This window comes from Pituophis catenifer, unplaced genomic scaffold, assembly GCF_029215685.1.
Source record: "Pituophis catenifer annectens isolate HBS135680 unplaced genomic scaffold, rPitCat1.0.hap2 SCAF_1, whole genome shotgun sequence".
Classification (NCBI taxonomy): Eukaryota; Metazoa; Chordata; class Lepidosauria; order Squamata; family Colubridae; genus Pituophis; species Pituophis catenifer.
The window spans coordinates 69,779,884-69,805,334 of NW_027256881.1; the positions used below are offsets into that span (position 1 = coordinate 69,779,884).

General features: G+C 39.9%; 1 protein-coding gene across 1 annotated transcript in view; it reads right to left on the reverse strand.

The window, feature by feature from the left end:
* The window catches only part of SLC35F3 (solute carrier family 35 member F3), a 118,908-nt gene that overhangs the window by 12,068 nt on the left and 81,389 nt on the right, over positions 1 to 25,451 (reverse strand). The window contains exon 3 of the mRNA XM_070950813.1: positions 5,051 to 5,375. Within this exon, the coding sequence (XP_070806914.1) occupies positions 5,051 to 5,375 (325 nt within the window). The remainder of the gene's footprint in view (positions 1 to 5,050; positions 5,376 to 25,451) is intronic.

The following is a 25,451-nucleotide window of genomic DNA, read 5'->3' on the forward strand; positions in this document are numbered from 1 at the left end:
AAAACAATCAGTATGAACAATGCCCTTTATTTCAAATCTTGTTGTTTTTATCCAGCCTATACATGGCGTGTATTAACTCAAAAGTAAAGGCCAACATGTCAAAGCCTAGAAAAGATTTAAGAAGATAATGAAATTGTCTTATTTTTTAAAAAAACTACAAATATAATTTAAGATTTTTCAAAAAGCATTCATTTGAGTGCTTCATTGGTTTTTAGGTAAAAATACCAAAAGCAATTCAGAAGACTCTAGGGGCGATCATCTTATCCCATTCGATAATAAATACAGTATATGCCCATAGAGCAAATTTCATTAAGAAATAATTGGAGTGAGATACAATAATATAATAGTTTGTGGCAATAAACAAGCCTTATATTGGCCGATACAAAGTTAATTCTTAGTTTTTAAATTCTTTCTATTAAAGAGGGGAAAGAAAGATCCATTGATGTATCCTAAAGTAAAAGAGAGAGAGACAAGGCAAGTCTATGAACATAAAGCATGTTTGTATTGTTCCATTTTGAAATTGAGATCAAATCAATCAGCCCAAGCCCGTTCAATTTTGTTTTTGTAGTAATCAAGAGTTTGTGCTAATGAATACAGGGAAGGGAAGAAACCGGTCGCAGTTGTAAAGGGATGCATGTGGATGGATATACAAGATCTGGTGGCATGGGCTCTGATTGATTCCGGTGGCCAGGAAGGCCCTCTATCCACCCTTTTCCATCCTCTCTGCAACTTCTGGGAAGAGCCATTATGCATGCAGAAACCACCCATTTTACTGAGAGAATTTCTCTCTTTATTGTCCCTTGTCAGGAAGGTGTGAGGGGAATCCTGTTTCCTGCAGTTGCCAGGCCTGCTGGGGGAATCATGTGCTAAGTGGCGCAGTGGTTGGAGCGCAGTATTGGAGGCTACTTCTGCTGCCTGCTGGCTGCCTGAAATTTGGCAGTTCAACTCTTACCAGGCTTAAGGTTGACTCAGCCTTCCATCCTTCTGAAGTGGGTAAAATGAGGACCCAAATTGTTGGGGGCAATATGCTGACTCTAAACCGCTTAGAGAGGGCTGTAAAGCACTGTGAAGCAGTATATAACTCTAAGTGCTATTGCTATTGCTAAAGTATAGGTCACTTTTCCAGAATGACTAAGGATCTTATGGAAATTCTCAGTCATCCAGGTCGTGGAATTACATTTCATTATATACATGTAATCCTCATGTAGAGACTGCCCTTGTTTAGTGATTGTTCACAGTTACAACAAAGAAACTTTGCAACCAGTCGTCAAATTTATGAACTTCGCAGCTCTATAAAGCAAAGGAAAACTGAGTTTCAGTTTCACTTAATGACCACTTCACTTAATGTCCAAGTTGCTGATCTGCATTGTGGTCCCTTAAATACCTGTATAACAAAATCAGACTCCTATAGAAAAACTGAAGAGAAAAAAATAAAAAGGAGAAAGAATGAGCAATTGCTTTCTGGAGAAATTATTTCAGTGAGGATCTCACTGAATCTCTGGATCTCACAGGATGTCATACTAGCACAAATCTAAGCCCTTAAGATAATGAAGTAACAAAATCTGTACTGCAATTACCTTCACTGATCCCAGCTTGCTATCCAGATTCACTGGTTACGGGCTGGCCCTCAATGGTCTAACCTTTGTTATGCTTGATTTGCAGCAGCTTCCTAAAAAGGGAAACCAACGCCCAAAAGATACAGACAGATACCTCTTGTAAAGGCCCACCTCTCCTGCTTCGTTTTTTGACATTTCTTTGCTCGTTACTGGGATAGTCATAGTCAGCACCTTCTCCGTAAATCAGCTACTTCTTTCTAAATATTTCAGTGTGTAAATCTTTTGAAAGGGAACTTCACCACATTCATTACAGCAGTACGTTTTCCCTACAGAATGTGATAATGCAATTTACAACATGAGTACCTTCAAATAAAAAGGCCAATTGGTTGATATTTGTTGCTCTCTTTTTCCATTTTATGATATTAATTATTGAATCAGTCTGCGAAAAACAGAACCACAAATCCCATCTTAGAACACATCAGCAGCATAAACCCCCTCAAAATTAACAAAACATCCAATTAGTTTAACTGCATATTATGCTGCCTTTTTAAAAATATCATCTTAAGTGAATGCAAATGAATAAAACAAACGTTAAGGGCCTACCAGATGACCATGCTTATAAATGAGAAATATATTTTAATATACTACTGAAATGGAGGCATTATTTTAATCAATAATTATAGTCATTTAGCACTTATTTGTCCTATCTGCTTTTAAAGCTATCTAAACAGCAAACCATAGAATATATTTGTAATATAGATGGACAAATTCCTCCTCAAGAGATCATGATACTGACAGACAACAAACATATCTAATATACTTTCTTCCTCCTCATGTCTCCACAACAACCCTGTGAGGATTGGGCTGAGAGAGAGACTGACCCAGCTGGCTTTTATGGCTAAGGTGGGACTAGAATTCACGGTCTCTCTCTTTCTAAACACTAGCCACCAAACTGACTTTCTTATCATTGCCATTTACAAGGCCAATCATCAGTGATGATATACGTTTGCCTATTGCAGTTGCAAAATAAATGATAAATGGCAGTAGTAAAATTTCCCAAAATATTTAAGTGTATACCAAAGCAGATAAAATATGGAAAGCTAGCTGTATTCTGGTGGACCTAGGATTTGCAAGCAAGGAAATGCCTTTCCAGATGTTGACAAAATATGGTAACATTTTTAATCATTGCTCATGTTGGATAAGGTAGCTGGAAGCTGAAGATCAATAAAGTTGAAGGGACATAAATTGCTTGGTACTATATGTTCAGGTAAAAGTTATGTTGTGTTATATGTACATTTTTGGATTTGAATGCTGCAAGGTATTTTTCCTTGGAGCCATGCAAAAAGCCATCCTTTCAGACACATTAATTCAAATTCACATTTCTTTTTAATATTTTACTTCCTTTCCTTGGGGCTATCTCTTCCGTAGTGGCTTGAATCATTAGACAAAAAAACAATTGAATAAGCACAAAAACAGAAATCATTGTTTCAAAACCTTCAAAATGTTGATATTTTGAGAGCACTCCTACTTTGCCTATATAAGCCTGATTAGTTTTCGAAGAAACCTTTGACAGCCATGCAAGTTGTTGATGACTTCTGGTTAGCCATGAACCACAGTTTGAGAACTCCTGCATTAACCCCTAAAACTAAAAAGCTTGGAATGAAGCAAGAAAAGATACAGCAGAGCCACTGGCTTTTAACTTCAATCTCCTGTTTTCTAAAATCTATCAATCTTAATAGGACTCCAATACAAATCCTATAAGAATCAGTTCCACAAGTCTTCCAGTGAAACATTGTTTTCCAGAGCAATATTTCTCAATACATGTGATGAGAATAAAACACATAAGCAATTTTGAGGGGAGGATTGCTCCTGAATACAAGTGTCCAATGTTTAGATAGAGCCCAGAAACAAACTACTCATCTACTGCTTCTTTCTGATCAACCCAAGATGCTATGAACTCTTTACTGTAGTCATGTAAGCCTTACCATAAAGAGTTTGTATTAATTTGAAAATTGAATCTTGTCATATTGTGGAAGGGATATTTTTCCACCATTATGTGCATATTATATACTATATAATGGTTAATTCCACCACCACTGCTTTTCTCTTCATTTGACCTTGCTCACTTTAATTCAATATAAAACATCTGCCGATGGATGTGAACAGCTTTCCAAGCACCTTGTAAATTATCTAGACAAGTCTCCCATTTATAGATGGAAACTTGCAGCAGCACCAATAAAAGGACATTCTTGTTGCCACATTTTCATTTTATAGAGTATATCAACTCTATAGATGAACTATAAAGAGTATATAATATATCTAAACTGTATCTAATCCATGTCTAGTTTAAACACAAAGATGTGTAAAAAAGTCAGAACAGGTCTTCAAGAGGAAAATTATAACAGGGCACCCACCATTGTGAATTAAATAACATATTTCTACTAAAACTAAATGACTATTGGTACCTTTAAATGGGCGTTAGGTAAAATAAATTCATGTGACTCTTCTGATGTCTATGGCAATTAGAGAGAAGGTATTTTTATCTTATAGCTTATCTTTTGCCATAAAGAAAAAGATAGTTAAATTATTTATTATTGTTTTAATTAGGTCAATTACAAATGAACAACAGCAACAAAAAGTATAAGAGATGTTCACTTAGAGAGATTTCACTTATTTTTAATAGAAATGTGTAATATAAATTCTGCCTTCCTCTGCAATGTCCTTATCTTCCATCTATTGCCTTCCAATATTTGGGCCAATAATTTACAGCAGGGGTGAAATGCTCCCAGTTTGGACCGGATCCGGCAGCAATAGAGGTGGGTGGTTCGGAGAACCGGTAGCAAAAATCTCTGCCCCCCACCCCATGTCCAGCTGAGCTGCACAATCATCAGAAGCTTTTTTTTTTACTTTTAAAAGCATTTTTTCTACAACCTCTTCAGCCGAAAAAATGCTTTTAAAAGTAAAAAAAAAAAGCCTCTGATGATCGCGCAGTTTAGCTGGGATTGTCAAAGGCTTTTAAAAGCATTTTTTTCTACAACCTCTTCAGAGCGAAGAGGTTGTAAAAAAATGCTTTCAAAAGGCTCTGAGGATCCCAGCTGAGTTGCCTGATTGGCAGAGGCTTTTTTTCTTTTAAATGCCTCTGCTGACCAGGCAACTCAGCTTGGATCGTCAGAGGCATTTAAAAGAAAAAAAGCCTCTGCCGATCAGGCAACTCAGCTGGGATCGTCAAAGCCTTTTGAAAGCATTTTTTTTACCACCTCTTCACTGAAGAGGTGGTAGAAAAAATGGTTTTAAAAGTAAAAAAAAAAAAATGGCCATGCCCACCCAGTCACATTACCACCACCCCTCCACCAAGCCATGCCCACAGAACCGGTAGTAACAAATTTTAGATTTCACCGCTGATTTACAGCCCTTATTTTTTACCAAATAGCTTAATGAAACATCTAAGAAGGAAATAAGTGACAACACAGCAAAATATGACAACTCCCTCTTACCCGTATCTTTGTTGGGGAGATTGTTTTTCAGCTGATTTACAAACATGTCCAATGTAATACAAAGGAAAGAATAAAAAGTTCCAGTTTGTTGCAAACCACGTCAAAGTGAAGGGTGCATCAAATTTCTTAAAGGTCAGTTTTGCTAGCTGGGTTGAACCTGACCAGGAAGAGCAGACGCCAAGTACCACCACTACTCCCCAGAAGATTTTCTTAAGATGGACCATGGAGCATGTTTGGCAACATGGGCTCCCTCTTCCACCAGCTTCCATCCCAGCTTGTGTCTGAGCTTCTGCTGGTGTTGTGCAATCATGGGAGCGCTCATCCCCTGAGAAAAAGCAAAAGAAAGAAGGTGAATGTTAGATTCAATGATGTATATTCTGCACCCTTTTATTTTCAAAGCAGCAAGCCTGAAGTGGCATCATATGTGGATCTCAGCTTTAAATTCACAATTAAAGGAAAATTATTGAGTATCCTTATGCAATAGAATAATGCCAAGAGACTTTACTGAACTTTATGAACTCAGATTTTGTTTCCCTTTGTACAACTAAGTATTTATGGGCTCAAGCCCAATACCATGTTTCTTAAAAATCTATTATATTCCTAGTCACAAAAATGAGCAAGTTGCATACACACGTTTTAAAAATATTTTACTCTGTGTCTACTTTTATGCCAAGTGTTAAATCAAGTAATAAAAGTGTTTTTCAGTGCAGAAGTCATGTGACACACAATACCGCATGTATCACTTTACTATGAAAATGATCTTGAGCACGATCATTTTTCTGCTCTCACATTGGAAGGAATAAGGGACAATGGCAGCGAAAGCGCACTATGCCATTTGGGGAAGCAATTGATGACTTCAAAATGTGCCTTTTCATTTGCACTTATTTGCACCTAATTATACACTACAAAACATAGCATAAACATACACTCGTATTACAATTATGGTATGGTATTTGCATTCTTTTACAGGGGGGGGTCAAACTTGCTTTGTCACAGCATTGTCACGTGATGTATCATGACTTTTTTCCCTCCGCTAAACCGGGCATGGGCATGGCCACCGCATGACGCATCTGGCCCTCAGGCCGCAAGTTTGACACCCCTGTTTTAAGAGTCATTGAGGCCACTTGGAGGTTTATCTGTGTCCTCAGTGTCACCTATATAGTGCACTGGAGTCTTCTTGGAATTGCTGAAATGACTGTTGTAGACTGGAGATAGATTATGTTGTATCCCTCTCTGTTGAGAGAGAGTTGTTCAGTTGTGACATAGATGGCCTCTTTGACCCCCCCCCCTTTCAAACCAGCAGTCCTCTATGTCCAAAATGTGGATTTTGTTTTCTTTAAAAGAGTGGCCTTTGTCTCTTAAATGCAGATGGGCTGCTGAATCTTGACCTGATGGGTTTATTCTCCTAGGTTGTGCCATGTGTTTATGAAATGGTTGTTTTGTTTTGTTTCCCCAATGTGCAGATCTGCTAGTGAGACATATGCAGATCTGCACATTGGAGAAACAAAGCAACCATTTCATAAAGATGAGTAATGTAAGCCTTGTTTACTTACGTTGACTCAGAATTTTGTGCCTAGTATCTATTGAGCAGTGTATGGCCTAAGCAACAGATTTCATGATGTTTTACCAGCAACTATGAACCTTGGTTGCCTCTCTGTCATTGCCTTACCCCATTTCCTTGAACCTGTGCTATGCTGGACTCTGGACTGAACATTGTAGCTCCTGTTCTGTCCTTGCCCTGTTCTGTGCCTGCCCATCCTGTTCTCCATCTTTCCCAAAACGGGTGTGCATCTGCATTGCTGGCTCTTTGCCTGTTTATTTAATTGGCTGAAATACTCCTCCTCAGTTAACAGTTTATGATGTGTTTGTTCAGCCTTGAACAGGACATTTTTAACATTAGGTAGTCAAATGCTCCAAACAATTATAAGTGAATGCAATATGGCATGAAGTACTAATAATATCACAAACAGTGGCTTAAATATACCCAATAAAATGCTGTGGGGGAGAGTAATCTATAATGAACAGATTTATGGCTCAAAGAGACTAAGACTGAACACAATTACAAAAAATGAGTTTGCACAAAATGCATTAGACAAAATCATACACAAAGGTTATTAGATACAATTACTAGAAATAAGCAGGTGCAGCCCTAGAAAATAAAGCACAAACTCCAGACAGTGCATCCTAACTTATTGATCCATCTTACTCTTGCATTCAGTGTTTATTGAATACTTCTCACTGATTTCCAATTTTTAATCAGAAGCTTAGGAGCAATTCATCCTAATTCCTTTATCTACATCAATAGCACTAGCACTTAGACTTACATATTGCCCCATAGTTCTTTAAAGCACTTTCTGGATGTGTGCGTGTGTTACAATATTTTGTGTATTACCCCCAATCTGGGTTCTCATTTTAATGACCTTGGAAGGATGGAATGCTGAGTCAACCTTGAGCTGATCAGGATCGAACTCCAGACTGCGGGCAGGGTTTGCCTACAATACTGCATTCTAACCACTGCATCACTGGGGCTTCTTGATCTTACTTCCGAGCTCCCTCTATCAGCTTTATTCTGTAGACAAACTAACATAGCTCTATTTATCATGAATCAAGGCAGACCTAGAGAATCGCCTTGTGCTTTTCAGTGTTGGCTTTATCTCAGTTGACTTCTGAAGGTCTCTGGGACCTCAATCCAGGACTTTTCTCCCCTCCATTCTTCCTTTTCCACCAATCTTTGATCTCCCCCAATCTCTTTTTTAAAAATGGTAAGGCTAGGAAAACTTTTGATTCTGTTCAGGAAAAGCCTCTTATTTCCCCTTTCCTTTCTTGAGGCTAGGATTCCAAAATGACTTAAGTTTTGTTCTCACTTGTTAAAAGGGATATGCTGAAAATCATTCTATAGTATATATGTTATCAGGCTTAGTTTACTTAGAAAGCAAAGATGTTGCTCCCTATCTGGCTTTCTGGAAGTGTGAGAGCAGCTAGTTTCAGTTGCCTGGGTGCAGAGGATTGTGGAGTTAATGGGCATACCAGTGTTACACTTATGGTTACTTTATGGAGCCATCAATGAGGCAATAAGCTTGGGAAAAAAGTTGCAGATTCACCTATAACTTAGAAATAGGTAGCAATAAAAGCTTTCCTGGTGACCCAATATCTTCCATTCATGCTATACTTTTATTTAAATCTCTATTTTTAAAAGTAATTATTTCTTATAACATTAGTATCCTTAAATTGCTCTAACAAAGAACTTTTCCTTCTGTTCAATCATGTCTGATTCTTGGAGACTGCCTGAACAAGTCCCTGCATTTTTTCTTGGCAAGGTTTTTTTTAGAAGTGGTTTGCCATTGTCTTCTCCTTACAGCTGAGACAGAGTAATAGCAGCAGGTAACAGCACAACAGAGTTGGAAGAGAGCTGGGAGGTCTTCTAATCCAACGCCCTGTTCAAGCAGGAAACCCTGTACCATTTCAGACAAATGGTTGTCCAATCTCTTTTTAAAAACCTGCAGTGTTGAAGCACTGAAGGCAAATAGTTCCACTGATTAATTGTTCTGTCAGGAAGTTTCCCCTTTATTCCAGTTGCTTCTAGTCCTTCTTTTCATTAAACTAGACATACCCAATTCCTGCAACTGTCCTCCATGTGTTTTAGCTTCCAGTGCCCTAATCAGCTTTGTTGCTCTTCTCTGCACTAATTCTAGACTAGAGTGAATGGACTGGGTTGGTTTTGTGCCTAATACAGGACTAGAACTCAGTCACAGGTTTCTAGCCTGATGCCTTAACCACTGTACCAAATTGGCTCTCAACAAAATATATATATCTCAACAAAAATATCCCAACAATGATATTGCCCTATTATACATCACAGAACTTTTCTGAGGGCAAATTCATTAGAATTTTATATACGCAAGCTTGATGAAAATTTCAGAGAAACAAATTTTGTTGTTAAGTGGATAGTTAAGATGCTAAGCTTGTCGATCAGAAGGTCGGCAGTTCAGTGGTTCGAATCTCTAGCGCCAAAGGGGTGAGCTCCCGTTACATGTCCCAGCTTCTGCCAACCTAGCAGTTCGAAAGCACGTAAAAATGCAAGTAGAAAACTAGGGACCACTTTGGTTGGAAGGTAACAGTGCTCCATGCGCCTTTGCCATTGAGTCATGCTGGCCACATGACCACGGAGATGTCTTCGGATAGCCGTGATTCTTTGGCTTAGAAACAGAGATGAGCACCACCTCTAGAACTGGAAAACGACTAGCACACATGTGCGGGGCGGGGAGACTTTTACCTTTAAAGCTACTTATTCAAATTACCCATTAATTTACAAGTGAAAAATGCTTTTCAAAGACCCTAAAGAATAGATAGCCCAAAAAAGTTTGGTAATCAGCAGAATCTACTTCCTTAAAAGAAACCGGATTAAAAGAAATTATACTTGACACTGATAATATTTATTTTCTACAACACATATTAATTCTTTGTATACTAAAATATAAGTCATTTTCATTTTACAATGAAATTAAAATCACAAACAATTAAGAATAAAAGATATTGAAGAACAGGAGTATTGAATCACGCACCTAAAAATGTTCATTTTCATTTTGTATTTAAAAAAAAAAAACCTTGGAGTTCTGTGTCTTAAAGTAGGGATATAAATGTATGTGAAATTAAATTACAGTCCTTTCGGTAGAGGGATGTTATAGTGCCCATCATTCATGTCCTTGTTACTTTGAGGCTGGGTTACTGCAATATGTTAGGGCTGTCTTTAATGTCTATCTGGAAACTTCAGATGGTGCAGAATATGATAGCTGCATACTGACAAATAAGGGCTGTTTCAGCAGCTTTGCTCCTGTATATTGCTGGTATTGGACAGGATGCCCCATGAACTAAATCAAAGGGTTGACTTATAAAGCCCTACATGACTTGCATCTATGTTTCCTATGGGGCCATATTCTCCAAATCTAGTCAGCCCATCCTGTGAGATTAACCTGGAAACGATATTTTGGGCTCCCTCTGTTCAGGAATTTAGAAAGGTAAAGTTGGAAGGCACATCACCCTTATGATATATTCTATGGGAGGTCCAGGAATCCCTTATACTTCTGGAGATTCAAGTGATGAAGACTGTTATTTTATTCTGCCTTCATGGCTTGACTTGCTGTTTTCCTGTTAAATTTTAACATTTTAAATGTTTTAATAATGAATACCTGGTTTATGTTTTAGGATGGTTATCATTTTTGGGTGAGCTATCTGGAGTCTAAAGAGTCAAGTGCAATTCCAGAGTTGTCACAGTTGGCCAGCTTAAAAATTTGAAACATAAATATAAATGTATAAATATTATATGTAAAATAAATAAATTACAATGTAAACAAAAAAATAATAATACAAATCCTATTAGAAGATAATTGCTGAAATAGAAGATAGATTCATTTTTAATGGTCAAGGGATCTGGCAATGGATGTTAATAACAAGGCAGAAAAGAATTAAAACAGGGATGGAGAATGTTTTGCTTTCCAGATGTTGTTGGATTTGAAATCTGTGCATGTTTTATGAATTATAGTCCAATTTGGGGGTGGGGTATGCACTTAAACCACACCTGATTTACATTTTAAAGAATTATATTACATGTCTATAGTCAGTGTCTCTTTATAGCTTCATTTTTAACTACACATTTTTAATTTGGAGTAAATTTAAATTTAATTTAATAGAAAGGCTTATTTCATAATCCTTTTTCAGTTTTTTGAATTTCTTTCTGAGTTAGCATAGGGATCCTTAGGAACGTCATGTATTTCTTGTATGTTTGTTGATGCTATCACTTTTGTTTTATTCTATAACATACAGTCACCTTTAATGACTGGCGTAATGAGGGGCGCATATAGTTTTTATAAAAACAAAACACAGAGAAAATACTGAGAAAAACAACTATGTGTTTTCTAGAACATATTCACTTATATGCAGTGCAGCAGTGCCCTATGTAACTGTATCATAGACTAGGCATGCCTCGATGTTCCATTACAGACAAAAGAATTTTAAAAGTGTTTCCAAAAGATAGTGCGAAATATGTTTTGAAGAATCCACGAGAGAGTGGATTCATTATTTTTTATTTATTTATCCTGCATCTGAAGTGAATATTTCATCCTTAGCTCATTTCAGTCTGGCAACAAACAAACAGGGCAAAAGAAAAAGAGTATATGCCAGGGGTGAAATCCAGCAGGTTCTGACAGGTTCTGACAGGTTCTGAAGAACCGGTAGCGGAAATTTTGAGTAGTTTGGAGAACCGGTAACGGAAATTTTGAGTAGTTCAAAGAACCAGCAAATACCACCTCTGGCTGGCCCCAGAGTGGGGAGGGAATGGGAATTTTGCAGTAGCCTTCTCCTGGAGCGGGGTCAAAATGGAGATTTTTGCAGTATCCTTCCCCTGCCACACTCACCAAGCCATGCCCACCAAGCCAACCATGCTCACGAAGCCACACCCACAGAACCAGTAGTAAAAAAAAAAAAAAAAATTGAATTTCACCACAGCTATATGCCCATTCTAAAAAGCTATACTTTGTGGGCCTAACCTTTGCAGGAGCCACAAAAACCATATCACATGTAAAATGTAGAATCCTTGGTATCAAGCCTAAAGTCTAGTGATTGCAGGCACATCATTTTCCCAGCAATAATATGTGAGAGTCTTGTCAGTCTTCGGGAATGTTAAAATTTCCCAATCTAAGCTATAGACTTGAGATTTCCTGTGATCTTCCATCCAAATATTAACAAAGTCTGACCTTGCCAGGTTTTCCCCAAATAGTCAGGTTATCTAGTGGAGATAGAAATTAGATTTGTAGACTAATGTTTATATACGTGAGATACTGTTATACATTCTAACCTCCGAATGACTATGGAAAATCCCATCTCTAAAAGCAGCAGTTGCATACCAGAATGCAGGAAATTCTTATCTTTTATGAACAAGATTAAAGAATAAGAAAAGATGTCTTAAGGCTGGGATGCATAATGCTAATCAATGGAAAACATTTTGACTGTCCCGGTGTCTCTAGTCCAAATAAAAATGACTTAATGAAAGCAAAGGAAAGAGCAACCAGTTGAAGTTGTTAAGTTTTTGTCACATCTTCCTGCAAAACCTATTCCACAATTTATGTGGAAAGCAAGCAACAAAAATGCCTCCATACATATTAAAATATGTCTTCTCATGTGTGGTTCTTCTTGAATTTCCACCCAACAATAAAATGCATATATGATCTGAAATATTTGACCAACACAAGACATGGTGGCTATGATATATTTGATGTTATATATTTGCTTGATGAACCTAAATGATTACCCTTTCCCCTGAAAACAAATGGAATCCTCCCAGAATAGCGTAATTCTGTATAGTTCCATGTAGGAACAGTGATGGTTCAGAGCAATGGATTCCTTCCCCAACCTAGCACCCTCCAAATTACTCATGCTGGCTGACATTTGAGAGATGTACTGTAAATCTAGAAGGCTGCAGCACAACATATCTCTAAGTAAATCAGCCCAGAATGGAGCATCACTTTTCTTCTTTTAATTCAAAGTCTCAGAACAATTAATCAGTGGAACAAGTTGCCTCCAGAAGTTGTGAATGCTCCAACACTGGACGTTTTTAAGAAGAGATTGAACATTTGTCTGAAATGGTATAGGTTTCCTGCTTGAGCAGGGGGTTGGACTAGAAGACCTCCAAGGTCCCTTCCATCTGTTATTCTATTCTAATCTGTTTTCCTCATTTTTAGATGACCAGCAAGCACCATTATTATTAAATCCCGACCACATTTATTTTCCCTCCCATCAATGTCTTCTCTGTTCAACCATGAGCTTTTAATCCCTTTGCCTCTTTCATAGCCATCCTATCCCACGGGCTGGTTGTTTCTATCAACCAGCAAAACCAACCCACAACTTGCAAACTTCTTATTCTTTGGAATCCAGCACCACAAGGCCACAAGCCCTCCTCGACCCCATCCAACTCTCTCTCTATATATATACGGCCTTTTCCTACCGGCTCTTCTTTCCAAACTCCCCATGCTCCCCGGGCGACCGGCTGCTTTTTGGGCACCCGTTCAATTCAGTTGTTCCTCAGGTCCCGAAAGAGCATCTCTTCAACGGCTACTGCAGCCTGGCTTGATTTACGGCGGACGCTCCTCTCGGGCAACGGCGGCGACCTCCCCCCCCTCCGAAGCGCGGCGAATGTGGGCTGCCAACGGGGACGGCCTGCCTCGAGTCCCGTCAACCGGGCAACGACCTTAGCGGTCTTCACAGAGCACGTCGGTCCACATCCCTCCTTTAAAACGGCAGCGAGAGTTGGCGGACCCTAAAGTGTTTCCAGAAGTCTCCCTTCCCTCCCAAGAGCGCGAGCGGGAGACCGGGCGCACCGGGGCTTGAGGGGGTGTGGGGGAGAGAAAAGAAGGGGCATCTCCCTGAGGAGGAATGCGGAGTTCTTTCCCCGAGAGGCGCTTCCAAGTGGATACCCGCCAAATTACCTCATCCACCTACCCCCACAGCCTAATGCGGAGCCTTTACCCATCTTCCAGCCAGCTGCCTTCCTCCTCCTCCTCCTCCTCCTCCTCCTCCTCCTCCAATGCACCAGGTTCGCGCCACCCTCTCCAGCTTGTTTATACCAGGGAAACCCCTGCGCTTGAACAGAGAACTTACGGCGGGCCGGAGAGCGAGGGGCGCCTGGCCGGCTCCAGTCCCTTGAGGAGGGCGAGTCAGACGACCCCCGAAAAGGTCACTTTCACCTCCTCGGGACAGCGGAGCCGCATTGGCGAAAGCTTCCCTTAAAGGGAACCAAGTCAAGCATGCCCTAATTGCCCCCCCCTCCAACTCCTCCTTAGCAAGAGGAAAAGGGAGGGAGGGGGGAACTGCAGCAGGCAACCCAGAAGCCCATCCGTCTTCTCCGACTTCCCCGGGCCAACCTCTCTCTCTTATACCACGCCCGTCCCGGAGAACCAGGGCAGGTGCAGCAGGGTCTCCCCACCCCCCACCCCCAAACCGCTTTGAGCTTGCTTTCGCCCCCGCGGCGGGCCGCTCCCTCGCTATTTGGCGACGGCAGTGCCTTTGCCACCCTCCTCGCCCTCCCCAGGCAGCTTTTTCTGTCCCGGGGAAGAAAAAAAAAAACCTGCCCGGAATCTTGGCTGGCTGGGCGCGTTTACCTTCCACTTTGGTGAGAGTAAGAACCGGGCTGTTGCAGGCGCTAAGAGGGGCTACTCTGGCCGAGTGTTTCTTCATGATGAGCCCTTCTGCCAGTAAGAGCCCTTCCGTCGATCGCCTACATCCTGAAGCCGGTGGCGGCTGAGCGCTGGGCTCCCCCTTCCCGTTAAGAGACACCAGTCCGCCTTGGCGGCTGCCAGCCTGCCTCACTCGCGCGCCTTCCGCTGCCCCTGCAGCTCTTCGCCGCCTCCTAGCTCGCACGCTCTCTCCCTCTGCTGCAAACAAAACGTCACGGAGCCAATCCACGCCCCTTCGCCGGCTGCTGGCATCCTGGGGGTCTTCCGTGGGAGCGAAGGAAGCCCTCAAAATAAAATAAAATAAAATAAAAAAACCACCCCACACTCAAAACCACACTTCGTCTGCCCCGCGAGGGCTTGGAACCCACTTCCCCGCCGGACCAGAAAGAGAAGGGCGAGCTTCTCAAAAGCCATCGCGGGGGGGGGGGAGGGGGCCCCGCGAAGCTGAGATTTCGCCTCATCCGTCAACTCATGGAGCTTTACGTTTCACAGAGCTCTGCAGTATATGAGTCATATTCGCTAAAGGTTATCCCGAAGGCACAAAACTGTACCGTTGCCATTTGGCAAACTGCATTTCATTAAATAAATAAATAAATAAATACAAAAGCTACACCTTTTGGTGTTTGGTCTCTATGTTTTGTTCTACTTCTGAAAATCCTATAGCCACACTACTGGAAAGAGCCAAATGCTGACTCACACTCAATTCATAATCCACTCTTGTTCTGAGACTTTTTGTTTTTCTTTGCAATATCGTTATTGAGGCAGGTATCTCCCATATCTGTGCCTCTGATTCATTTCCCAAGTAAAGTACCTTTGCATTTGTCCCTCTTAAATTTAAATGTTGTGTTTTCAATCCATTTGTCTAATGTAGGGAGATATTTCTGGATTTCACAACTGCCTTCCCAGGGTATTTGCTCTCTCACTTGGTTTTGTATCTGCTGAAAACCCTGTCTCAAATTCTGTTGAAAACTCAAAACATTAATAAAATGCTGATGCATATAAGACTCAGGACTCAACCATCCAGAATTTACAGAATTCCTTCCTCCAATCTGATGAGGAATCATAGAGGAACACTTGTATTTTTTTTATTCTGTCTGTGATTCTATTTAACTCTCAGCCAATCCAACCCACATTTAACTACTGGCTAATAAGGTCATGGGGAATTGTCAAATGCTTTGGTGAAACTAAAACATAGTAGATTCAAAAATGAGACAAGTTTGGCAATCAAAAGGCAAGAGGAAAGATTAACCATAGACTCCTCTTCATATCCTCCTGCATGAATGTGTCCTGGATACTGTTTTTGTGTGACTTGACCTCATAAAGTTTCATTCACCCTAAATCCACAAACAAGGTAGCTTAAAGTCATCCATAGCTGTTCCAGGCTTAAAGCAAGGTTTTTGCCCTCTTCCCAACATAGCTGTTGCCTCTACACAATCTGAGATGCTTTACCGTCACTGACAGTATGGTTAATGATGCAGTCAGGAGCTTGGATCTTGGCTACAATTGGCCACTTAAGGCAGCTGTAGATATACAGAGTGTATATCTCCCATAGCTATTTTGCTTTGGGGTGCAGGAGGAACTCTGCTTCTGCAAGGATGGCAGTACTTCCTTGAGGTAGCCTTGAGAAAGTTTTGAGAGAGCTCTGGTTCTGTTTAAATCAGAAAAAAGAGATGGATTCTACTAGCTATGTCTTGCTGGTTCTCTACTAGCAAGCATATTTCAGATTTTCCATTGGTTGCCAACAAACCATTTCGGGTTACTTAGTTTTTATTATGATGGGAGAGGGCACCCTTTTGCCTATTCTTAGACAACTTTTAGTTGCTGCTGATCACAGCCACTTGCTGCCAGCATTGCCAATCCTTAGTTTAGCATGAAATTCATTACCAGTCACTCCCTCCTACTTCACCCTAATGTGAAGTGTTCATACCACGTTATAATGCCTTAGTGAGGCCACACTTGGAATACTGCATCCAGTTTTGGTCACCACAATATAAAAAAGATGTGGAGACTCTAGAAAGAGTGCAGGGAACAGCAACAAAGATGATTAGGGGACTGGAGGCTGAAACATATAAAGAATGCTTGCTGGACCTGGGTATAGTTTAGGGTTAGGGTTTAATGTCTAGTTTAATGAAAAGAAGGACTAGGAGAGACATGATATCAGTGTTCCAATATCTCAGGGGTTGCCACAAAGAAGAGGGAGTCAAGTTTTCGTCAAACACTGAGGGTAGGACAAGAAGCAATGGATGGAAATGAAGGAGAGAAGCAACCTAGAACTAATGAGAAATTTCCAGACAGTTAGAACAATAAATCAGTGGAATTATTTGCCTCCAGAAGTTGTGAATGCTCCAACACTGAAAGTTTTTACAAAGAGATTGGATAACCATTTGTCTGAAGTGGTGTAGGGTTTCCTCCCAAAGCAGAGGTTGGACTAGAAGACCTCCAAGGTCCCTTCCAACTCTGTTATTCTGTATCGTTCTGTACCCTATGCTCTTCTTTCATGCTTATAACCCAACAGGAGAACCCAGAAGAGAACATCTCCGGAATCTGCTCCCCAGAATCCATGCTATAATCCATTAGCTAGTTGGGCGATTTATAAACACCAAACTAGCTTTTTTTTTAAAGGACATTAAATTCATGTAAAAAAAAAAAGTCTAGATGACAGGGTGATATCTATTACATGGAGAAGTATGAGGGAGTTTTACTGATGCACTGAAGGAGTACTATATGGCATCACTCCATGTTTCTGCCTCCTTTGGGCTATTTCTGAAATACAGGAACACTGAACCAGTTCTCAGAATTACCGTATTTTTCGGAGTATAAGATGCACCCTTTTCCCCCCTAAAAGGGGGTGAAAATTTAGGTGCGTCTTGTACACCAAATGTAGCCCCGCCCACCCACCGGCTCCCACCCTTTGGCCTCTGCCTCGCAGCAGTTACCTCCTTGCAAGTAAACAGCAAGAAAAAACAGTTCCTTTCAGCTTCAGCACAGCCTAATTAGTACAAGTTGATTGGATCGGCCTCCCAACTCTCAGCTGATTTGCTCTCAGCTGTTTTGAGCAGGGCTCTGCTGCTTGCTGCAAAGAGTTAAATTGCTGGAGCAGATTTTTTTTCCCCTTTGCTAATCAAGCTATGCTGAAAACGAAACTGAAAGTAAAGCAGGCTGTTTGCTGTTTGCTGCAAGGAAGCAAAATTGCTCAGAGGCAGAGGGAAATTTCTTTTTCTTCTTTTCCTCACCCAAAAAGGTAGGTGCATCTTATACTCCGGTGCGTCTTATACTCCAAAAAATACAGTAGCCCACCAGACAGTCACAGGCATGGGTGCACCTCTGCATCTGCAACTTGCTATTTAGACCATGTGACAAGTGGCCAAACCCATCATTTAAAATATTGTCTATGTTTGTCAAACTATCCCACTACACCTTAAAGAGAGCAATTGGTGATTGTCTTTCCTGGCAGAAGGCAGTACCAAAAATAAAGCTACCAGTAGGAGAATGCACTCTCCTTGGCTCTCCTGATGCAGAACAGGAGCTGGCAATTGGAGCAGCAAATTTGGCACATTTTTCTATGGCTGCAGAACTAGTGGGCTGCATATTTATGCTGCTTACTGGCTATGCTCTGCGAATTTTTGCTTCTTATTCTGAAGTTATCAGGAAAAAACACCCCTTTTTGCTGTTCTTGGAATTCTTTTTACCAATGTTTAGAATTCTCTTTACCAATCTTAGCTCATTTTGAACTTTATTTCCTAAAAGCAACCCTGCAGATCCATGCTATCTGTAAATTCTCTTCTTTGATGGTGACCTGTTCCTCTTCTCATCTCCTATATACAGCTTCTTTTGCTTCTATATCTCTATCATGTTTTTTAAGCTGCCGTGTTGAATTCTGCTACAAGCTACATTCCAGCAGTGTAGAATACCTTATACATCTCTTGCTTCTGATCATCATTCTTATTCAATGGGCTTCTCATTTGTTGGAATGACATCCTTATAAAAGTTTGTTTACTTCTTCTGCCAGATCCTATTGTGGCACCTCTTTTATTGCATCTGATAAATCTTCATCTTCTCTCCATAGTTACTTCCTGCATCCTTTGATATTTTTTTCCAAAGTTTCATTATAAACTGTATTTTCTGCAAATATATACTATTCTAGGCTATTTTTCAAGCTGAAATACTAATATGCCATACACACACCAAGGGTCGCAACTAAGAGTCCCACCCCGGTATCTTCAGTTCTGTTTCTTGACAGATACTGTCTGACAGACACTATTAATACTACAGAAAGTTACCTGATCTTACATAAACAAGCCCTTAAAATCTGGCTACTCCCCAAACCTTGTCTAGAGATTGAGGGGGTGGGGGCAGACCACTTATGGGATGATTAGCCTGTTAGGGTTTGTGTTATTTTTACACACATTTTTGTGTGTTGCTTTAAATTGTTTTGCATTCAGAGTTGTGATAGAATTGAGTAACCCAAGATCAATCAATCAACTAAACAATCAAATATTCTTGTTCCTCTACAGCAGGGCTGTCAGGGCGGCCCTGATGCGTCATGTGCTGGCCACGCCCACGTCCGGTTTAGCGAAGGGGGAAAAAGTCCTGATACGTCATGTGATGCCGCCATGATGACGTGAGTTTGACGCCCCTGCTCTACAGGGTATCAGATTAGCTAAAGTAAGGAAATACTCTACTAGTAGCCAATACTCTACTAGTGTGAAGGAGTCAGTTAGGACTCCTTCACACAGCCTGCTTATCCCAGTGTGAAGACACCTACTATCCTGTGCCATGAATGGCCAGTGTTGCTAAATGGCCTTGCTAAGCCATTTGTTATCTTTCCCATTTCTCTTGATACGGGTGCAGGAGAAACAGAACAAGAAGGGGAAGTTGATAATTTGCATTGCAAATCTCCATAAGAAAGGAAGACTGATAAAAGAAGATCTGCAGGTGTTTTGCTGACATTAATTTGTCCCAAGAGGAGTTCCCCATCCTACCTCTTTCTTCCCATTGGCTCTTTGTGTGGACAAAACTCCATCTTAATTTATCCCCAAGGGAAAATAGGGGTCTGAATTATGCCTAGCACTTCTTTAAGCTAGCATGCTTTTTATGTTAACAGCACTTTGGTGTTAAAGTATGGAAGAGCCTTTAGAAGAAAAAATGGTCAGAGACAATCTCATTATGCTCCACAGACAAACTCTCATAACACTTCCCCTATTTCTTCAGTCTTGATCATATCCACTTCACTACCTCTTTAGCATTTGAACTGCAAGAATGAGAAATATTTTTTGCTGTGCAAATCATGGATTTTCCTAAAAACAATCTTTAAAAAAAGCCAGTTAATCTCCAACAGCCTGGGACTCTCCCCAGAATCTACTCCCCCTCCGCCCGGGCAGTCCCAGGGGAATTGGCAAAGTTTGAAGGCTTTTAATTCCCCCCAATACTTCAGGAAACAAATAAACAATAAGGAAACCCTGACTCGACCTATTTTATTTACTAAACAGTAAAAGGCTATCACAGTGATTAATGGAAGGAAGTTAATGAAAAATAATAATTAGGGAAGTTAGATTTACAGTTAGATTTATAGATACTTTAGCTGTCTGCCTAAACTTTCAGAACCTGAGGCTCCAGAGTTCATGCATACATTTAAAAAATACGAATTAACTAAATATAATGTATAATGAAGACAAGCATCCAAAAGCTCACCACAGGCCATAGCACCATTAAAATCAAACAGACAGCAGGGCTTTCCTAAATTTATTTATTTATTTATTTATTTATTTATTTATTTATTTATTTATTTATTCATTCATTCATTCATTCATTCATTCATTCATTCATTCATTTATTTATTTATTTATTTATTTATTTATTATTAAAATTTATATGCCACCCTTCTCCCGTAGGACTCGGGGCGGCTCACACAATAAAAAGCACAACAATAAAATACTAAAAACCAATCCAAATTTAAAATCCCCAAAGTTAAAAGCCTCATAGTCGGTCAGGGAATTTGCTGAAAAAGCCATGTCTTCAGGCCAGCACGGAAAGTGCGGAGATCGGGAGCCGTCCGGAGCTCGGTGGGTAACCCATTCCAGAGGGTCAGCGCAGCCACAGAGAATGCCCTCATCTTGAGGATCGCCAGCCGACATTGTCTGGCCGATGGCACCCGGAGGAGGGCAGCTCTATGAGAACGCACTGGGCGGTGAGAGGCCGGTAGGAGGTGGTCCTGCAAGTACCTCGGGCCCATGCCATGAAGGGCTTTATAGATAAGTACCGGCACCTTGAAGTGAATCTGGAAGGCCACCGGAGCCAGTGCAGCTTGCGCAGGAGAGGTGTTGCACGGGAGTAACGGGAAGCTCCTGTAACAACCCGCGCGGCTGCATTCTGGACCAACTGGAGCCTCCGGGTACACCCCAAGGGCAGCCCCATGTAGAGGGTGTTGCAATAATCCAACCGAGAAATGATGAGAGCTTGAGTGACTGTGCGGAGGGCATCCCTGTCTAGGAAAGGCCGCAACTGGGGCACTAGGCGAACCTGCACAAAAGCCCCCCTTGTCACGGCCGTTAGATGATCCACCAAAGACAGCCGTGAATCAAGGAGGACGCCAAGATTGTGAGCCCTTTCAGAGGGAGTAAGCAACTCCCCTCCCATCAAAAGTGATGGAGTAACTAGATCAGGAGATGCAGGGATCCACAGCCACTCGGTCTTGGAGGGGTTGAATCTGAGCCTGTTTCTACCCATCCAGACCCGTACCGCCTCCAGGCACTGAGACATCATGGAAAGGGCATCCCTGGGTTGATCTGGGGTGGAGATGTACAATTGGGTATCATCAGCGTACTGATGATACCTCACCCCGAAACTACGAATGATCTCACCCAGCGGCTTCATGTAGATGTTAAAGAGAATGTCACGAGAATTGGGCTAACTGTACTTTTGGGGCATTATGTTCCAAAGTATGGGTCCTTTGTGCTATTCCCAAAAACGACTGTTCTCAACCAAACCTCTTGGACCTCCAGTGGGGGAAGCCTTCTCAATAGGTCTCCTCTCTGTGATTGAGCCTTACTTGACAAGCCAGTCCATGATATATCCCAGTGCTTTATAGGTACTAACAAGCATTTTATATATCAGATTTATTTCAAAATGATCCTGTTTTTCAATCTTATTAACATCAGGTTTTGAACAGTGAATTTCATAATGTAGACCATAGAGAATTCTATTGACTTGCCTCTCCATCAACATGAAACCAGTTCAATGGCTGAGAATTGACAAATGTCACCAAAACCACCTTAGGTATCTGGCACACAAGCATTCTTCCCAAAAGTGTGCAACTCTAACCTTATTGGCAGTCAATGTAATAATTGCACTAGAAGGCTTGGAGGTTGGACTAGAAGACATCCAAGATCTCTTCCAACCCTATTATTCTATGTCCTTCTGTGTCTTCAAGCATGTGATGCAGTAAACCAACCATTTAGTAATCATGACATGAGTTACTATTGCAGAAGCCTACTGATGATGGTTTTCAGAATGCCTACCAGTGGTGAAATTCAATTTTTTTTACTACCGGTTATGTGGGCATGGCTTGGTGGGCGTGGCTTGGTGGGCACGGCAGGGGAAGGATACTGCAAAATCCCCATTCCCTCCCCACTCCTGGGAGAAGGAGATTGCAAAATCTCCATTCCCACCTCACTCTGGGGCCAGCCAGAGGTGGTATTTGCCAGTTCTCTGAACTACTCAAAATTTCCGCTACCAATTCTCCAGAACCTGTCAGAACCTGCTGGATTTCACCCCTGATGCCTACTCAGCATATCAAGATGGCTCCACATGTAGTATATCTTTTAATCTTTCTTATTTTAGAAAAAATATTACTTTTATCATAACTAATTGTGATTTTCTTCTTTTATTTGCTGGTCTCTGATTGAATAAAATTGTTTGATTGAAGTATACCTCCTCACAAGAGACTTCAAATTAGTATTTTCATTTTTAGGAAGTAACACATTGTATAAAAATTGTCTACCACTATGGCTATGTCAGGTCCCCCCCACCCCAAAACACAAAGTTTTTCATTTGCAGGTATCAGGCAAAGTTCAATAGAAAGCTGAACTGCCTCATTATCACACTCTTAGAGTAGCTTATTTTAGTGCTAACAAAGTGAGAATTAGTCGTTCAGAGTCTGATGATTTCCATTCTCCAGGAATGTTAAGAGGATAAATATATTCTCCCAAAAATTCTTCTATTATTTATTATCATCAGGTTTTGAACAGTGAATTTCATAATCTAGCATATATCTTTTTTTCTTGGAAACTATTTTATTGTTGCACTAATCCCAAGATTCATCTGTCTTGAGAATGAACTGTTTCCTAAATATTTTATTTTCATTATTCTAAAGGACATATCAATATTGTCATTAATTTTGTTCTATTTCATTTCTGCTTGTGGTATCCATTTCCATTTTCCCCTTGTATTCTCTATTTTACCAAGCTTCTCCCAGCCAACTTGTTGGCCAACCTAAACGTTTTCCTAGCTCCACCTTTCATGTTCATAATATTTGGAAAAAATACAGTATGCTTTTCTTTGATAATTTTTGCAAGTTATCCTTTAGCCATGGCATTAGTCAGCAAAATCTCATTTCAAATGTACTATCCCTGGCTATCTCTGACCAATAGTTTCCATTTGTTCTGATATCTGGATAATAAAGGAAGATCTTCTTACATATAAATATACCTTAATGTACACATTTTATAGGATCTCTGCTGTTTAAATAAATTTAGGCTTTTATAGAACAGTTATATTTTATAGAATATATTTTATAGTTATATTTTATAGAAATTGATTTGATGAAATAAAAATATATAATTTTTATACACTTTCATGCAGCAAATATTTTGAAGAACTTTAAAGTACATCTTTCCATGCAAACGGGCACTGCTGAACTCCTTTTTATATTTTACTTCCAAATAGTGGTTAAAGGTTCAAGATCTAATTATTTAAGTCTAGAACAAGGGCCAAAAAGAACAATCAGCAGATAATCTTTGGTCTTCTTTGTAAGAAACATGCTGATACTTTTTAGAGCTTAGATGAAGCAATAAAATATTTTTATATTTTCCTTTAAAACATTTCTTAAGCTTCTAAAAACAGTAATTCAGTGTGGCTTACAGTATAAGCGAACAGCCAAAGTTATTGAAGATGAAGGAGATTCCAAAGTGTTTAAGTGATTGCTTAAACAATCATAGCAGAGAAACCCCTTATAGATGGGGTTTTATGTTGCTTCTCCCACCAGCAGCAACCCTGCAGGGTATAGAAATTTCCGTATTTTTATGGAATATGGAATCTCATGTATACAAGTCTACCCCTAACTTAATTTACCCCCAAACTAATTAGTTAAATGTAAACAATCAGGAAGAATCTGGTAGCATCTTTTTCAGCTAGCATAAGTTATTAAAAGACACAAACGTTTGTGGTGCATCTGATTAAATGAGCCACAATTCATGGAAGCTTGTGCCTAGTAATAAAATCTTTTAGTCAGAAAATATGCTGCCAGGTTCCTCCTGACTTTTTTTTTCTGCAACACCCTAACATGGTTCTCCTCCTCCTATGTTTATAGAAAATGTATTAATTGATTTTAAAAATCCTTACAATTTATATTGACTGTTTCTTAATATGATTTGATTGCTTATTTGTACCCTATGACTATCATTAAGTGTTGTACCTTATGATTTTTGATGAACGTATCTTTTATTTTATGTACACTGAGAGCATATGCACCAAAGACAAATTCCTTGTGTGTCCAATCACACTTGGCCAATAAAATTCTATTCTATTCTATTCTATTCTATTCTATTCTATTCTATTCTATTCTATTCTATTCTATTCTATTCTATTCTATTAAGACATCTCAAATAAGAGACATTTATCTATGTTCCCAAAGTACAGAGATTGAAACATGAAACAGTCTACTCAACTGAAGGAGAAAATGCACTACATATAAATATATTGCAAAAAGGAACCTTCCCTTCCAAAAAAAAAAATGTCCACTACCTTGGAGCTATTTTTATGTTTAAATTCTTCCCAAAGTTTACAGGTAGTCCTCTACTTACAACTACAATGGAACTCAAAATTTCTGTTGCTAAGCAAGACAGTTGTTGTGAGTTTTGCACCATTTTATGACCTTTCTTGCCACAGTTAAGTGAATCACTGCAGATGTTAAATGAATCTGGCTTTCTTATTGACTTTGCTTGTCAGAAGGTCGCAAAAGGTGATCCCATGACCCAGGGACACTGCAACCGTCATAAATACATTTCTGTGGCCAAGTCTTTGAATTTTGATCACATGACCATTGGGTATGCCCCAATGCTCGTAAGTGTGAAAAATGGTCATAAGTCACTTTTTTCAGTGCTGTTGTACTTAGAATGCTCACTAAATGAATGGTCGTAAATCAAGGACTACCTGTATTTGTTTATTGGGTTCTAGGTATTTTTATTCCGATTTTAACTGGCATCTTATAGAGGAAAAAAACCAACTGAGAGCGGAACAATTGTGATCTCACATAACCTGGGTTGACTACATTGTCTCACTCTCTGATGTTTCTTGACTCATTAATCCAGCCTTTCAAAGCATTTTTTTTCACATAATACACATAAATTCTATGTAGCTTGTTGCCAGAAAATGGTTCTTATACCAGAGCACCCACATGGAATCCACCAGAACAGAGATAAAGTATATAATTGGCTGTCTTCCAGTTTAGATATAGTCATATTTCAGCAGATATAATTGCTGAGATAATTGCGATTCCATTAAGTGTTTGACTTTTCTCTGAGGAAAAATGGTTTATTATATTTGAACAACAAAATAGGAAAGTAGTGAGCTACTGTTCTTCTGCGTAAGTAAATGAAGTCCAGAGACAGTTTTGCATTAAACAAGCTTAATGGTTTCATTCAACTGGAGTTCCCCTGATAGCTAAAGATTGTTTAACAACAGCTAAACAAAGTTAAAAACAGCAAAAGAATGAAGTGGGCTGCAGCCAACACATTAGAGAAATTGGAGTTGGTCAGAAAGTGAATTTCCAGGACTTCTCTTTCATGCATGCAATAGCTGAATTAGTTGTCATTACCGGATCACTATACGTTCACAATAATGTGAACGTATAGCAATCATCCCATTACCGGATCACTATACGTTCATCATTGTGAATGTAT